Source organism: Sturnira hondurensis, unplaced genomic scaffold (assembly GCF_014824575.4).
Source record: "Sturnira hondurensis isolate 20B ecotype Veracruz unplaced genomic scaffold, ASM1482457v3 Scaffold0020884, whole genome shotgun sequence".
NCBI lineage: Eukaryota > Metazoa > Chordata > Mammalia > Chiroptera > Phyllostomidae > Sturnira > Sturnira hondurensis.
The window spans coordinates 1,837,530-1,855,165 of NW_028093515.1; the positions used below are offsets into that span (position 1 = coordinate 1,837,530).

Consider the following 17,636-nt stretch of genomic DNA (forward strand, 5'->3'; position numbering starts at 1 on the left):
CCAAAGTGTTCTTGTTCGAATTGTTTTGGCTATTCTAGGTCCTCTGAATGTCCATATGGATGTCAGGATCAATTAGTGCATTTCTGCAAAGGAGTCAGCTGAGATTTTCATAGGGATTATGTTGAATCTGTTGGGGGGTATTGTTAAATTAGCAATATTGAATTTTCTGATTCATTGAACGTGAGATGTCTTTCAATTTATTTTTATCTTCTTTAGTTTCAACAATATTTTTAGGTTCTAGTCTGTGAGTTTTGCACTTCTTTTGTTAAGTCTATTCCTAGGCATTTTATTACTTTTGGTGCTAAACGGAATTGTTTATTTAATTGCATTTTCAGATTGTCCATTGTAAGTATATAAAAATACAATTGATTTTTGCGTATTGATTTTTATATCCAGCAATCCTACTGAGCTATTCTAATAGTTATTTAGTGGATTACTTAGGATTTTCTATGTACAAGGTCATGTAATCTTCAAATACATTCTCAAATGGAGTAAATAAAAATCATTACCAACTGATGAATAGATAACTAGAATCTGGTATATGCAGGCAATAAAATATTATTCAGCAGCAAAAAGAAATTAAGTACTGACACATGTTACAACATGAATAAACTTTGAAAAAAAATACTAAGTGAAATAAGCCAGTCACAAAAACTGCATGTGATATGATTACATCTTTTTACTTCTTTTACAATCTGGATGCCTTATATTTCTTTTTTTTCCTACATTGGTGTCTTTGTGGAAGATGAAAAGCTTCTGAATAATTTAGAACTTGCATGTCTCGTCCCAGACTCACTTACCACATGTACTTTTCATATCCCCTTCTCCACCAAGCCTAATCTCTAATTATTTTTCTGCGTGTTGTGCAGGATGCTATTGTTCTGGTTATTTATCCCCCAATCTGGTTTTCATGCCTGTTTATCTGTCATTAAACACAATTACATAGCTTCCCTTTCTGGTAACATCTGGATCGTGCTGGCATTGCTCTTGTACTTGTTCTCATTTTCATTACCTTAACTCTTACAAAAACATGATTGCGATATTCGCAATGTCAAAAATTCTACCAGCATTATCTTGAAACAAAGCACAGCAAGTAATCCATAGGTAGAATCAAAGACAAACTGTTAAAACACAAAATGACAATGCATTTAGGTTGCAGAGTTAAGTAGCAGCACTGGGAGTGAATCGCAATACTGTAATACAGGGGCGTCAGACTCATTTTCACTGGGGGCCACATCAGCCTCGAAGTTGCCTTCAAAAGGCCCAATGTAGTTCTAGGACTGTATAAATGTAACTTCTCCTTAACAGTTAAGCAAGGGCTCTCCTTAACAGTTTCAAGGGCTGCTGGGTAGAAACAAGGTGCCGGGCCAGATGAAATAAGGGTGGAGGGTTGGATGCAGCCCTTGGGCCTTGTGTTTGCCACCTGTGCTGGAAGGGATAATCTATGATTGTGAACTGCAAATTATGGAAAACAGTGATTGACCTCTGGGAGGTGAATCATCTATGTATATCCCTTTGGCATTAAAAATATTTTGCTTTCAGCTCCTATTTTTGAGGCTATCGCTGAAAAATGGGACTTCATGCACCTTGAAAGGGGTTTGCTGGTCCATGGGACTTGCAGAGCAAAAGCTGGAAGGGTGCTGGAGAAACTGAGATGGTTGATTGCACCAACTCTGCTCCTCTACAGGTCAAGGTTCTCTGCACATAGCCTGATGCGATGCAGCTCCCTGGGTTGCCCCAGGCTAGCAGGCTCCCTTTTGTGACTGCAGTTTTGCTGTTTAACTTGTTCTAGGATAAGACCATGAGACTGTGGAATGTTGAAGAAATTGACAGCATTCCTTTGGTAATGGAGTACAAAAAGTCCCTGGGCTTAAAGGTGAAACAGGTTGGTATTGGGTAAAATAAGGCGCAATGAAACCTTTCATTAGTCACTACTACAATTAATTTATTCTTTGAAGAAACATTTATTGAGCAACTGGGGGTAAAACCGTGGACAAACAGATGGAAATCCTTGCCCTGAGGGAGGTTAAATTTTAAAAGGGGAGAAAACCAAAGAAATAAGAAAAATATTTAGTGAGTCACATGGTGATAAGTAATTTGGAGAAAAAGAACACGGGGAAGGGGAATGAGAGTGCTGGAGGTTGCTCTGTTTCAAAGGGTAGGCAGGGTGGGGTTATTAAGGTGACAGTTGTTTAAAGAATTGAAGGTGGGGAGGGTGAGATGTGCAGGGTGAGATGTGCAGATATGTAGGGGAAGAACTTCTCAGCAGAGGGAACAGCCAGTGTGGAGACCTTGATCAGGAGTGAGCCTGATGTATTTGAGGACTGACATGAGTAGGCAGGACTGGGAAATGAGGCCTGAGGGAGCACTAGGCACACAGCTGGACACTGTGCGAGCCTCCTACACTCTGGCCAGGCCCCCAGTGCCTCATTTCCCATGGAGGGGGCTCAGGTGCCTGTTTCTCTAGCGAAAGATCGTGGTGGTAGAGTGGACATATCTTCTACTTCCCCAGATGCAGCCAGGGCTGACCAGAGAGGTTCTCCCAGGGCAGGGGAGGCCTGTCCCTACTAGGACTACAGACCAGATGCCTAGCTGCCACTTTAAGAGGCTGAGGAGTCTATGCTCGGCCCTCTTGAGTCTTCCTTCCCTTAGAATCCCACAGCCACCTAAGCTTGTCTCAGGAGGTCTGGCGGGGAGCCACTGCTTCTGAGAATGACTAATTTGGAAACAGCACTGTGGGGCAGGGAAGTGAGGGGTGGGACCCACATGGACCTCATCCTTGTGGCCAGCTGGTTCTCATGGCCTTTGTGGTCATGTTGGTTCTCAGGCTTGGAAGCTGACTGGCTACAGAGCAGTGCTTGCCCCTGTCATTCTGGGGTTGCGACATGAGAAATTATACTGTAGAATAAAGATGGTTTAATTTAAAAAAAAAAAAGAAAGGCTGGGTCTTCTCAGAGGCTGGGTTTCTCAGAGGGCCTGCTTCATGCCAGGTTTGCCCCATCTCTCCTCCAGTCCTCAGAGTCCTGAAATAGGCAAGGGTGGCAAAGTACAAGGGCTTGGGGTGCCAGCGCAGGGGCATGCTATATTGCAGGCTTGTCTTAGGGAACTATGTTGTAGTGAGAACTCCTGAGAGACCTCTGCCCATGGCCTGAGAGCCCAGGCCATGGTGTTGCCCACTTGTTTGTGGGAAGCAGATGCAGTGAGTGAGCTGTGCTGTGGCATCCACTGTTCTCTGTGTGCTTTGGCCAGAAACAGGCTCCAAGACGGAGGAGGATGCTCAGCGTGTTCATCATCTGGTAAAAATTCCTGCTTTTTCAGAAATCTTGCTTATTTGCTTCTCATGGTTTTCTAAAAGTGAGGTGCCCCCAGGATGTCAAAGAATTAGGATATCTCCTTGGCCCCGTAGCTCTGCTCTGCATAGAGCAGGGGATGGGATTGGCCCCCCTCCTCCTGGTCCTCTCTACTGCCAAATGGCTTGCCTCTCTTCCTCCCAGAAGTGCCTGCATAACTTCTGGGAGGAAGAGAGGAAGAAGTCTGTGCTCATACTTTCTCAGTGGCCTATAATTTCCACCCTTGTTTGGGGAGAGACCCCAGAGAGGAGACGCATCTCTCACCCTGACCTAACCCAAGGTAGTTGGATCAGGCGGGAGAATTCTCAATTGCATGCCTTGATCCCCTCTGACTAGTACCTCCTTTCTGCTCTTTAAATATTTTATGTCAGTGTGAAGAATGTGACAGGCCTTTCTCCAACTATGAAAGTGACATCTTTTCTGAAATAGTCACCAAATGTGTGTTCTGCCGGATGGATGCACAACACTTGTCAGCAGAGATCGCATCATCACCAGAAAAGGATTTATCAGCAAGCGGGTACAGCCTGGGCGAGGATGACTGAGGGCCATTTGGTCCTTTGAGTGACTTGAGCATAGGCCGCCTGTCATGTACGTGTCAGGGCTCCGCAGAGATCTTTCTCTGGGGCCCTTCCCTGGCTGGGTGGGCCTATCAGAGTGAGGCAGGGGCCAAGCCCTCAGTGGGCTCCCACCACCATGCCACCTCCTCAGCTCCACTCCACCTTTTTCTTTTCTTTTTCCACAGCACCCTTATTGAGTGGGGTTGGATGCTTTGTTTTTTAGTTTTTAGATAGAATAAACTTAGATCCTTTTGGAAAACTAGTATGCATGTGAATTCCAGAAGCATTTTTATTATTTATAAGCTTATGTCTTATTCATCCAGACACATCTGGATTCCCATTCTAGTCTCTGGAGTTGCCCTGTAAGGCAGCTCTCTGGGGTTGGCACTAGGAGCCCCTGAGGAAGGGCTTGTGGAATGAAGAGGAAAGTGTGTGGGACCCCCCTCTGTGGAGGAGACTATAGATTCCTCCCTAATGCTCCCAGATGGTCACCTGCCCAGAGCAGATGAAGGTCTGATTAGACAGCTATGTGGTGAGCTTTTCATTGAAGACTGTTTCATGCTCTCCACTCCAGACTTTTCAATTTCCAGCATGCCTCTTCCTGCTTCCACAGCCTATCTACAACACAACTACTTCAGAAGTGAAGGTTTCAGTTGACAAACATAAAGGGCTCTCTTTTGCATTTGGTATTGTTCACATGATTTCTGTCAAATATCATTCACATACCCCATGATCCATTTTAAAAGCTTCATTGCAGGACTGCTTTATTTAGTGTCAGTTGACTGGCATCCAATAATTCTGGCCAGGAGCACATAAAACCTTGTAGTCACTCTTTGGGCAAGTCCTGTGCTTTGTGTTGTCCTCCTCAGTTACAACCCTAATGACTGCTCAGACTTGAGCTGGCTGGTCAATAGTTATCCATTCAAGTAATGATGATGTATGAACATGTCAAAATTCTAACTCTAGCTCTCTCAGCCGTTCGGCTCTCCTTCGAAGAAAAGTTCTGATGCTAGTGGTCTCTGTTTTCCAACACATGGATGTATACTTCCCTTTTCTGTGGAGGATTAGTGGACTACTACACCAACACTGCCCTCACTAATGGGCACTTAGGTTGTTTCTTGTTTGTTTGCTATTACAAATAATACTGGAGTTACTTTTCTTGTGCATATATCTTTTTTCAGAAATTTACATTTCTGTGGAGGAGACTCTCCCAGCCGAGTGATTGCTGGGTGAATGGATTAGCAGGGTAAGGTTTTGTTGTTGCTCAAAGGCTCTCCACAGTGTTGGGACAACGTCGCTAATAGGTCTGAGTGAGGAGACCCAGACTGGGCACGTGAGAAGCCCAGATGGGTAGGGCCTTGCCTGGCAGCAGAATCCTCCCCATGACTGGTGTTGGTGCTCCAAAGCCAGTAGCCCAGGTGCCCCGAAGCTCTCGATTCCTGTGTCCCTGGACTCTTCCCCTTTCAAACATGGGTCTGGTCTCGACAAGCTGGTAGATGAGCCTCCAGGATGAGAGGGCCTTTGATACCAATAGTCAGAGTGAGGCCAAGGTGGTCCGCAGAGGAGAGCGCCAGTGCGATGGGTAAGATGCGTGGCCCACCTCGGGGTGTGTGCCCAGACCCATCGTCAGGGTAGGGGGCAGCCAACCGCACCTAGCGGGGCGGGGATCTCCGGAGTGGGAGGTGACTCGGCCTCGCGTGACAGCCTGGTGGAGTTCCCTAACTCAGTTTTGGAGGGCGGAAGGCCCGGACTTTGAACAAACATCCTCCAAAGAAGGAAGCCACTCTGGCTCCAAGGCCCAATAGCTCCGACATTAAAGAGACCGGAAGAGAAAGCTGTTCCGGTTCTGCTCACCGCTCGCCGCCATCGCTCGCCGTGGGAGCTTCAGCTCCACTTCAGCAGCCTGAGTAAAAGCCTAAATCACGCATGCGCTGACCACCAACAAAACTTGTGCGCATGCGTATGACTGTTGGAGTAAATAGTAATGAGATACGGATTCTCGCGGTACCTGTGCGGGCGGCGCCGTGGCTTAGTTGGTTAAAGCGCCTGTCTAGTAAACAGGAGATCCTGGGTTCGAATCCCAGCGGTGCCTCAACCGAGCATCTCGGCTCACTTTTTGCCCATTTCCAACTTCGCTCGGCACTTCTACCCTACTCCCCGTTTTGACAGTGTGAAGGTAGCTCTGAGGAGTCCTTTTAGCCGACCCGCCATCCTTGCAGTCCGCCGCTCAAGTCTCCGAGAGCTGCAGCACGTCCTCCACTTTGGCAACTGCCCAGAGTGGACACCCCCAGGGGACGTCGCGGGACCACCCGGTTGCTGCGGCGTGTGAGGGACTACGGAAACGCTCCGGCGGAGGCGACTACAGCCAGGGGTGGGGCTCAGCAGGGCGGGGTGCCCCGGGGCGCGAGGGTGGGGCTGCGGTGGGGAGGGGAGCTGGGCTTTCCTCCCCGGATTTCTCCCGCCAGCGGCTGACTGGACGCCTTGCACCTCTCTCAAGTCTGTTTCCTCCTCTCTTATCTTTGCAGTCGCTGCCACCATTTCACAGATGGAAGACTGGGGCTTAGTGAGGTCAAATGAGGTCCAAAGTCAGGGGCGGCTGCGAGAGCGGAGGATTGAATCTGGTCAGCGTGTCCCCAAGGCTGATCAAAGTATGAAAACTCTTGGGAGGGAACGGATCTAGCAGTCCTTTGAGTTTGGAGCCAGCTTCTCTAGGGGGCCAGTGGGAGGCTGCGCCCTAAGGTCCGGGCTGGGTAAAAACACAAGGTCGGGGGCACGGCGGGGGAGGGGGGGGCGGGGTCGGGAAGGGTGCCTGACCCAGAGCAACTGCAGGGAACTCTCTGGGGCGCGGTGAGGCATTGGAAATTTTTTTAAAAAGTTACCCAGGAATTTTGATGTGAAACTCAAAATTCATGTCATGCGCAATAGGACAGTTTCAATGAGCTGCTGCAGAAATTGCAGTTATGGCATCAGCCGGTGTTCCCAGCAGTCAAATTCACCTGTCCCAGAAGCCGCTCTTCTCTTTGTTTCTACCATGGGTGTGGGTTTATTAGCTGTTTTTTAAATTTTGTTTGGGGGTCTATTTCTTAACCTTTACAGCTTGGTTGTTTTTATTGATGTTGCGAAGAACAACCTGTTGCAGATCTGACAGGAACATCAGAGATGAGTTTATTGGTGACAGGGCTTGAGTCGTGGGGTAGTTAGTAGTTTTCTGGCACGTCTTTGCTGCTAACCTGAGGTATTGCGTGGGCCAAAAAGTTTTTTTTTGATTTTTTTCCCCTGTATGATGGCTCTAGTAGCACTTAGTTGTTTAACTTCATTTGCAACAATCTCTTGTTAGGTTATATTATGACAGCTGTCATCTCAGCGTGCATTAAAAAAGCTTATTAAAATTGGTGAATTTTTGTGTTGCCATTTTAATATTGAAGATGGAAGAAAATATGCAACATTTCTGGCATATTATGCTTAATTATTTCTAGAAAGGTAAAAAGCAACCGAAATTCGAAAAAAAAAAAAAGTGTGGTGTATGGAGAAGGCGCTGTGACTGATCTGACCGGTCAAAGTGGTTTTGTGAGAAGTTTTGTGCTGGACCGTCCACACAGTTGGGTAGACCAGTTGAAGGTGATAACAGTCAAATGGAAATGTTAACTGAGAGCAACCAGCTTCTACCATGAAAGAGGTAGCTGACATAAAATATCCAAATCAATATAGTTATTGGTGAACATTAAAAATGTGTTTTTTATTGTACAGAAAAAAAAACCCTAAATGGACTTTTTGAGCACTTGCTTATTGGGTGGCCAAGGGGAGAGGTTGAATTTCATTCAAAAAAATTTTTTTTTAGTTTTCAGAGTATGTTTTACAAATTTTTTGTTAAATTTATCCCTCACTATTTTCTTCTGGGTGATATTATTGTAAATGGAATTGTTTTCATAATTAGATTTTCAGATTGTTTACTGCAAATGTATAGAAATACAGTTGAGTTTGTATTTTGATCTTAAATTCTGCAACCTTGCTGGACGTGTTAATTAGTTCTAATAGGTTTTTAGTGAATTCCTTAGAGATCGTCTATTTCCTTGATTTTCTATATACAAATTCTGGGTTTTGTGAATAGTTTTACTTTTCTTTTTTCATTCTGAGTGTCTCTTATATCATTTTCATGCCTAACTGCTTTGACCTCCAGTACAATATTAAATAGNTTTTATTGATGTTGCGAAGAACAACCTGTTGCAGATCTGACAGGAACATCAGAGATGAGTTTATTGGTAACAGGGCTTGAGTCGTGGGGTAGTAGTTTTCTGGCACGTCTTTGCTGCTAACCTGAGGTATTGCGTGGGCCAAAAAGTTTTTTTTTTTTATTTTTTCCCCCTGTATGATGGCTCTAGTAGCACTTAGATGTTTAACTTCATTTGAAACAATCTTGTTAGGTTATATTGTGACAGCTGTCATCTCAGCGTGCATTAAAAAAGCTTATTAAAATTGGTGAATTTTTGTGTAGCCATTTTAATATTGAAGATGAAAGAAAATATGCAACATTTCTGGCATATTATGCTTAATTATTTCAATAAAAGTAAAAAGCAACCGAAATTCGGAAAAAAAAGTGTGGTGTATGGAGAAGGCGCTGTGACTGATCTGAACGGTCAAAGTGATTTTGTGAGAAGTTTTGTGCTGGACCGTCCACACAGTTGGGTAGACCAGTTGAAGTTGATAACAGTCAAATGGAAATGTTAACTGAGAGCAACCAGCTTCTACCATGAAAGAGGTAGCTGACATAAAATATCCAAATCAATATAGTTATTGGCGAACATTAAAAATGTGTTTTTTATTGTACAGAAAAAAAAAACCCTAAATGGACTTTTTGAGCACTTGCTTATTGGGTGGCCAAGGGGAGAGGTTGAATTTCATTCAAAAAAATTTTTTTTTAGTTTTCAGAGTATGTTTTACAAATTTTTTGTTAAATTTATCCCTCACTATTTTCTTCTGGGTGATATTATTGTAAATGGAATTGTTTTCGTAATTAGATTTTCAGATTGTTTACTGCAAATGTATAGAAATACAGTTGAGTTTGTATTTTAATCTTAAATTCTGCAACCTTGCTGGACGCGTTAATTAGTTCTAATAGGTTTTTAGTGAATTCCTTAGAGATCGTCTATTTCCTTGGATTTTCTATATACAAATTCTGGGTTTTGTGAATAGTTTTACTTTTCTTTTTTCATTCTGAGTGTCTCTTATATCATTTTCATGCCTAACTGCTTTGACCTCCAGTACAATATTAAATAGAAGTGGTGAGAGCACACATCTTTGTTTTTTTTTCCTGATCTTAGGGGCATCCAGTCTTTCATACTTCATACTTTATGAAATAATGATTTTAGCTGTGGATTTTTCATAGATGCCTTTTATTAGGTTGAAGAAGTTTGATGAGGAAGTCCCTTTGATTCCTAATTGGTTGACTGTGTTGAATTTTGCAAAATGCTTTTTTTTGCTTGTTAAAATAATTATGTCGTTTTATTTTTTTCTACTGATATGATATATTATGTTAATTCAATATCAAGTCATCCTTGCATGACTGGGATAATTACCATATGTGTGTGTTTTTAACGTAAATGATCAACATGTTCCTCTTGAAAGTCTTTCCAGGTGGTGCTCGTGGTTTCGGTATATTCTCATTTACCACTTCCCAGGCATCCAGGCTTGGCTGTGTGGCTGTTATGTGAATCAGAAGACCCCTCTCTTGCTGGTGGATATTGGGGTGGTGTGGGGTTTTTTTGTTTTCGTTTTTTCTGAATGTCACCACAAAAGACAAAGCCGGAATGGCATTTCCCTCACACATTGGTTTTTGTGCTGGAAGGGTTTTTTGTTTTTAAAGATTTTATTTATTTATTTATCTTTAGATGGGAAGGAGAGAGGGAGAGAAACATCAATGTATGGTTGCCTTTTGTGTGTCCCCCGCTGGAAGTTGGCCGGCAGGGAACTGGACTACAACCCAGGTATGTGCCTTGACTGGGAATCGAACTGCGATCCTCGGGTTCGCAGGCCCGCACGCTCAACCCATGCTCAATCCACTGAACTACACCAGCCAGGGCTAAGTTTTTTGTTTTTAATTGATTTTAGAGAGGAGGAGAGAGAGAGAAAGAGAAAGAAACATTGATTTGTTGTTTGACTTATTTATGCATTTGTTGGTTGATTCTTGTATATGCCTTGATCTGGGATCAAACCCACAACCTTGGTATATTGATTGCAATGACACTAACCAACCGAACTACTAGGCCAGGGCCTATGTGCATGTGAGTTTTTCAAAGACAAAGTTGAGAGAGGATTTCTGAGTATAGTATGTACAAGCCACCCTGATTTCCCCCTCCTTGAGTTTTTCTGGAGTACCCATTCCTTCATGGGTCATACGTATACGTTCCTTGGCTTCTACATTTCCTATACTATTCATAACCTACCCCTGTCTATTTTGTACCTACCAGTTATACTTCTTATTCCCTGTACCTTTTCCCCAGTTCTCTGCCTCCATTTGATCTCTGTTTCTATGATTCTGTTCCTGTTCTAGCTGTTTGCTTAGTTTGTTTTTGTTTTTTTTGTGTTCAGTTGTTGATAGTTGTGAGTTTGTTGTCATTTTACTGTTCATAGTTTTGATCTTCTTTTTTTTAATATAAGCCCCTTTCAAATTTCATGTAATAAGGGCTTGGTGATGATGAACTCCTTCAACTTGACCTTATCTGGGAAGCATGTTATCTGCCCTTCCATTCTAAATGCTAGCTTTGCCGGAGAGAGTCATCTTGGATGGAGGTCCTTGCCTTTCATGGCTTTAAATACTTCTTTCCAGCCCCTTCTTCCCTGCAAGGTTTCTTTTGAGAAATCAGCTGATAGTCTTATGGAAACTCCTTTGTAGGTAACTATCTCCTTTTCTCTTGCTGCTTTTAAGATCTTCCCCTTATCTTTCATCTGGGATAATGTAGTTATGATGTGCCTTGGTGAGTGCTTCCTTGGGTCCAACTTCTTTGGGTCCAGCTTCTTTGGGACTCTGTGAGCTTCCTGGACTTCCTGGAAGTCTATATCCTTTGCCAGATTGGGAAAGTTCTTCATTATATTTTGAAATTATCAATTTCAAATTATTAATTTATAATAATTAGAAAATATTAATTTCTTGCTCTTTCTCTTCTCCTTCTGGCACTTCTATGATTTGGGTGTTGGACTGTTTAAAGATTTCCTGGAGGTTCCTAAGCCTCTCCTCATTTTTTTGAATTCTTGTTTCTTCATTCCATTCTGGTTGAATGTTTATTTCTTTCTTCTACTCCAACCATTGATTTGAGTCCTCTTGGTCTTTTACTGTTGGTTCCCTGTACATTTTTCTTTATTTCACTTTGTATTGCCTTCACCCCTTCCTTTATTTGACACCTGTACTCAGTCATTTTTGTGAGCATCCTGATTACCTGAGCATCCTGTGAGCATCCTGATTACTCTGCATCTGATAGGCTGGCTACCTCACCGTTGCTTAGTTCTTTTTCTGAAGTTTGGCTCTGTTCCTTCATTTGGGCCATATTTCTTTGTCTTGGCCCACCTGTTACATTATAAAAAGCGGAGACTTAGGTATTCTCCGGGGCGGGGCAACCCATGTAGTTATGTTGTCACACTGTACGTGGGGGAGGGATCAGAGAGGGAACAATGCCTCTTGCTCAGCTCTTGGCCAGCTTTTAGTCACTTTGCCCACTACCCACAAGCTAATTGAGTATTTCTGTTGCTGATTCCCAGGTGGGTGGCTTTGTGTATGTTCTTGGACCCTGTGGGTCACTCCAGTGAACTCTCCTGTGAGACTGGGAATTTATCTTGCTGCCACAACCCCCACAGGTTTTCACAGCCAGATGTTTCGAGGCTTTATTTCCCCACACTAGGATCCTGGGTTGCATAGTCTGTCTCACTCCCCAGTTGTTCCTCCAGTTTATCCACATTGAACGTGGACCACCTGGTCTGCCAGTCATGGTCTCACCCACCTGGTCTGGCAGCTGCCACCTTGCTCTGTGTCCTTTCTGCTTCGGCTACTCATCTCTGTTCCTCCTACCAGTCTGGATGGATGTTTTTTCTTCAACGTGTTGGTTGTTGGACTACTATACAGTTTGATTTTCTGGAAATTCTGGTTATTTTTGTTTTTAAATTGGTTGTTGTCTTTCTTTTGGTTGTGTATCTACTTATGCCTCCATCTTGACCAGAAGTGCAGGAATGGACTTCTGATGCTTATATCAATGTAGATGAAATTGTACATGGTGCAGCATGGAGGTTATGATTCCACTTAGATGAATGTTGAGAAAATGCCAGTTAATCTATAGAGAGCAGATCAGTACTTGCCTATGTGGTTGAGGGACTGACTGAGAAGGGTCACAAAAGAACTTTTGGGGGTGATGGAAATGCTCTTTATCTTGGTAAGGATGTGGGTACCTTTTTTAAACTCATTTAATTATACACTTAAGATCTGGTCACTTCACTAAATGAAAATGAATTGCATTTAAAATGTTACAGCAATAAAAGTCATGTTGACAGCGGTCTGGATCTTCACCCCAGTCTGCCCATCCTCAGTTCCATGCAGTTTTAACTCTTCTTCCCCGTTGCCTATGCCCTCATTGCAGGGCCAGGCCTCAATTTGGGGGCTGCTTCATCACCCCCTATTTCTACCTCCTGTTCAATTCCAGCCTAAGGGGTTTCAGATAAAGGGTCATCTGGACTAGTTGAGCAGAAATGTGCACACTCTACTAGCTGCCTTCCAGGAAGTCCGAAGATGGCACTGGCTTCTGGGTGGGGTGGCTCCAGGGTCTCTGGCAATGCCTTAAGGACGGAGAATGTGTCTTGGCTCAGCTTCCTTTGGGGCTACTTCTGTTTCAGGCAGGAGAGGAGTTGGCTGCCAGTGGCCCCAGACTGACATCCCATTGCCTCGCCCACTCAGGGTAGAGTTTCCCATTGCTTTGAAATCTTAGGCTGAGTTTGTAAGCCAGAGTTGGGTCTCAAGCTTTCTCTGGATGTGATCTCTGAGATCAGGGGAAGGAATATAAAATGTGCAGTGATTGGCTCAGGTCTGGGTCACAGGTGGGTCCCCGGACCTGCAGGTCGGGGTATGGTTGCTGATCAGCTCCACCCACCACCTGGGCTGAACAGAGGGCCCAAAGACAACCTGGAGCAAAGGAAGGAAGGCTGGGTTGGCAAAGCCCACAGTGTCTCCCTGTGGTCCCGGTGACACATTAGCTCCTGAATGACTTGAAAGATCCTCTAGCGGACCCTTGAAAAATCTCTACATTGCTGAGCAGAAAAACAAAACAAAGCAAAAAACAGACATAGGAAGAAAGATACATGCTATGGGATGGTGTTATGCTTAAAAAACCCTCCAAGACCACCCTGACCCGTGTGGCTCTGTTGGTTGGTTGTTGTCCCACAAAGCAAGGGGTCACTGGTTCAACATCTGATATTTCTCTTCCTCTCTTCTTCCCTCTTTCCCCCACTTCTCTCAAAAATCAAAACAAAACAAAAAACCCAAGACCAAAGTTGAATGGTGTATTTTCTATGGGTACATCTATAGGCATGTTAAACAAATTGTCTTTAGGGTAAGAAAGGCACATATTAAGTTTATTTTAATAAATAAATTTATTTATTAAATAAATATATATATTTATTTATTTCACCTCTGGAAAGGTGTGGGAGGAGACTGGAATGAGGTATCAAGAGGGCTTTGGCTTTATGTATACTGGACTAATACTCTGGTTTCTCTTCAGATTGTATAAACCTTTCACCTTTCACCAAAAGTCACTTAACTTTTCCCTGAATTCCAAACTCCTTACCTACACTTTGTTCTTTTTATAAAATGGCCCATTTTAAAATGGAATTCAAGATGATCTGTTAGGGTACATATCTGTTATTTTCTCAGATCTCTGGCCATCTGAATAAAGCACCTATAGATTCAATTCCTGTCTCCACTTATTGGGTCTGGCAGGTGACAGGCAGCACAAACATCTGCTTTTCTGGTTTCACAAGGACTGTCTGTGACCACTGACCACCATCCTCCACACTCCACCCTCTGTGGAAGATCAGCTGTGCAGGGGCAGGGTGGACTTCCTCTAATGTGGTCTGTATCTGTTCACTGGCTGCACAGGGTCTGAGGTTTCCTGGATGGTGCAGGCCAAGGCCAGTCCCAACCCATGCACGGGGCCACTCTGCATGAGCTATAAAACAATCTGAGGTGGCTGCTACTTGGGCTGGGCTTGGAGATTCCCAGGCAAAGCTAAGCTGTGAATCTAGGCTGGCTGCTGCCAGTGCTGTGCGTGGGGCCACTTAGCAAGAGGTGTGAGGGCTGGGGGCTCACTGAGGCTGGCTGCTACTTGTCTGAGAGGATTGAGGAAGTTATGAAGCATGAGCCAAGACCAGCCATTCATGTGTACAATTCACTGTTAACATTTGGGTGGACCCATAAATTGGGTGGGATGGAGTCCCAGGGGGTATCCAAGGCAGGGCAAACAGTGTTAGCCTTGTTGACGGAGTCTCAGATATGGCACCCACCTACCAGCTCTGTGGCTTTGTTGGGGGAGGGCTCAAAAGAAGGACAGTGGCTTCTGCATACCTTTCTATCTGGGAGAAAGCTGTCCCCCAGCTCTCACCTTGATGCCAGACACGTCAGTTTTTCCCTGGATGCCCCTGGTGCCCTTCAGACCGCTACACCCGTGCCTGAGTTCAGAGAGAATGGGTCTGAGTAAATATTTAAGTAGGTTCTTTAAGGGGAAACTGCTTGGAACTCCAGAAGTTTCTTCCACTGACTCAATCCACGCTGAATCCCCAGATGTTATAGGGTCTTATCTTCTTGGCACCGGAACCTTGGATTTGAGGGCCTGATGCTGGGCTGAGACTCCTTGCTCCCAAGATATCCCTCCTGAGTTTGTATTCACCTCCCATGGATGTGGGACCAGCCCATTCCACATCTCTGCCCCTCCTAGCAGTTTGGATGGATGTGGTTTCTTTATTTCTACAGTTGGCAGACTTCCATTCAACTCAATTTCTGATGGCTCTGAGTTGTGGTTGTTCTATATGTTAATTGTAATTTTGATGTGGTTGTTCGAGGAGGTGTGCCGTGTTTATCTATGCTGCCATCTTGACTGGAAGTCAAGTCAAGAGCTCTTATTATTGTTGTCATCAGCATTATTGTTGTAACTAGACTTAACTGTGGACCCACTTTAGGTGGAATCAAATTAGACTTTGTTGCTGAAACAATTAAGGAAACTAGAGTTATTTTTACCTCTTTATTAATAGAAAATTTTTTAAACTAAAGAAAAATGATTATCTCTTGATTTTCTAAGGAGCATAGAATCTTATTTAAATAAACAGTTGAATGTACTTTTGGGATGAACATATCTGTTCCTCATTCTCTAGGGGGAAAATTATGTCCTTGTTTTTTGTCCAATTTCCTTTGCTGACAATAGGGATTCAAGTGTAAGAAAGCCTGAACAAAGGATCTTGGTGACCTCCTCTCTGCATGCAGGTCACTAGGTGCCACAAATGCTGTGAAGTTGAACTTGGCCTTGGTTACCTGAGAACATGTGGATTTATAATTCCAGTGCTTAGATAACTGAGGTTTAGAAGCTTGAAGGAAACCTATAAGCTTTCGGTGCTGACTGCTTCAGCTGCTGTGATGCTGAGGATTCATATTCTTTTTAAAAATCTTGGAAACCTGCTACAGGAGGAATTTCAAAGCACATTCTTTTTCTTGACATATGTGCCCTCTGAGAGGCTCAATGAGGCACAATTTTATTTGGCCTTTTTCCTGAGGGTAGTGAGTATTCCTCTTTATTTCTGGATACCTTTTTCCTTAAAGAAATTGCAGAAGCTCGGAATAGGCAATTCACAGAGGAAGAAAAGCAAATAGCCGATACACATGAAAAGATGTTCAATCGAATAAATGCAAACGGAAGCAATGAGATATTTTTCCTCCCGCCATGTAAGAACGTCGTATTCTCTGAAGGCTGATGATAAGCCCCCGAGTTGCAGGGAAACCTAGCACTTTTTATGTCCCATCTTCTAGGCTCCATCTGTCGCTGAGCTTCGGTGTTCAAGCTGCTCCCTGTGGCTCAGAAACCAGACCACCAGGCACTCACTCGTCTTAAAGACCCGGCTGATCCTTTGTGAGGACGAAGACTGAGGTCATTTACTGAAGCTTGATCAGGACAGAGACGAGAACTGACCTAATGCCCACCAGCAGGGACGTATTAGATGACACGTCCGACTCTCTCTGGAGGGGGGCGGGGCAGGTGCTCAGAAGGAGGGGCAGCACTTCATATGGGAATGTGGGCATGTTGTGATGTACTGCTACATTAAACAGTTACAAACCTTGCTTAGTATGATTCTGTTTCCATAGAAAATCTGTATGTGTGTTTAAAAAAGTAGTCTGGTAGTCACAAAAGCACAAATAACGCATGATTCCACTTACATGAGGTACCTGGAGGAGTCAAATCCACAGAAACAGCAAGTGGAATGGTGGTTGCCTGGGGCCCAGAGAGGGGAGAAGGGAAGTTGGTGCTCAGTGGGGGCAGAGTTTCCGTTTGAGAAGATGAGAAGGTTCTGGAGATGGGTGGACGGATGGAGGTAATAGCTGTACAACAGTGTGAATGTACTTAATGCCACTGAAAATAGTTAAAATGATAAATTTTATGTTATGCACATTTTACCGCAATAATTTTTTTGAAGCAGCCAGGTATTTGCAAAATAAAGTGTTATTCTCTGTGTGGTCAGTCTTTGTGTTTTTTTTTTTTTTTTTTTTTTTTTTACAATGAGCATTCATTACTTTTATATTCTGTCAGCCTGTCTTGGCCAACCAGTGAGCTGTGGATTCATCGAATACCTCTATTTCCATTAAAATTTACAAATGTTATTATGTAACATTATGAGAACTCCAGAACTTGCCCCCACACTTTACAGGTGTTGCTGTTTGAAAACTTTTTCTTAAGAAGCTGTGTGTAATTCTTGCTACTCTCCCTTACCCCTTTCATCCCTAACCTATATTTCCCTACAGGAACGACTGAGGGGCCAGGCTCTGGGCATGGGTCCTGCCACATTGTAGAACATCAGTTTTGGCCCATGCAGCCAGCTCTTAACCACAGTGGGCACCAGGGGACTTTGTGGGACAGGGGGAGGATATTCTAGATGCAGTCCATGGGCACCAGCTTGGCACTGGCAGTCCCAAGGACCAGCCACCAAACTGCTCGCCCCCATTTCCTGCCCCCACTTCCCACCAAATACCCTCCCTGCTCTGGAATCAGGGCTTCAGAGAGGTGGTGATTGGCTGATCTTGGTCATGTGCCTATCCATGCTTGCAGAGAGCAGAACGGAGTGTCAATTAATAGACCTCTGGACTTCTCATAATGGCAAGGGGCAATGCAATCGCAAAAGGAAACCGAGGCGTGGGACATTTTTACAAGCTGTTCCTTCTGCCTCCAAACCTTTGCCTGACTGGCTCCTTGTTATTTACTTCTCAGCCTGAAAACCACCTATGCAGGCTTTGGCCACCCTGGTGCATCCCTCTGCCCGGCCACCTGAGGTCCCTCCATCCTGACCCCGTGGTTTATTGTCTGTGCTGCACTTATCTTCCCTTCAGGGCGTTGTGCTCCCTTATTTACCTGCATGTTTAGAGTCACCTCTCCCTTAGTCCTTGTGTCAGTCAGGTGCAGTGGCCATGACAGAATACCACAGACAGGGCCTAAACAACGGA

At 44.2% G+C, this 17,636-nt stretch overlaps 1 protein-coding gene and 1 non-coding gene across 2 annotated transcripts in view; both read left to right on the top strand.

Moving 5' to 3' along the window:
- The window catches only part of WDR88 (WD repeat domain 88), a 43,378-nt gene extending 39,177 nt beyond the window's left edge, over positions 1-4,201 (top strand). Inside the window, exons 10-11 of the mRNA XM_037030820.1 lie at positions 1,793-1,885; positions 3,722-4,201. Of these exons, the coding sequence (XP_036886715.1) occupies positions 1,793-1,885; positions 3,722-3,892 (264 nt within the window). The 3' untranslated portion in view covers positions 3,893-4,201. The remainder of the gene's footprint in view (positions 1-1,792; positions 1,886-3,721) is intronic.
- A 1,724-nt stretch (positions 4,202-5,925) lies between these two features.
- TRNAT-AGU (transfer RNA threonine (anticodon AGU)) lies at positions 5,926-5,999 on the top strand. The gene has a single exon. It is a non-coding gene; the product is annotated as a tRNA-Thr (tRNA).
- The last annotated feature ends 11,637 nt before the right edge of the window (positions 6,000-17,636 follow it).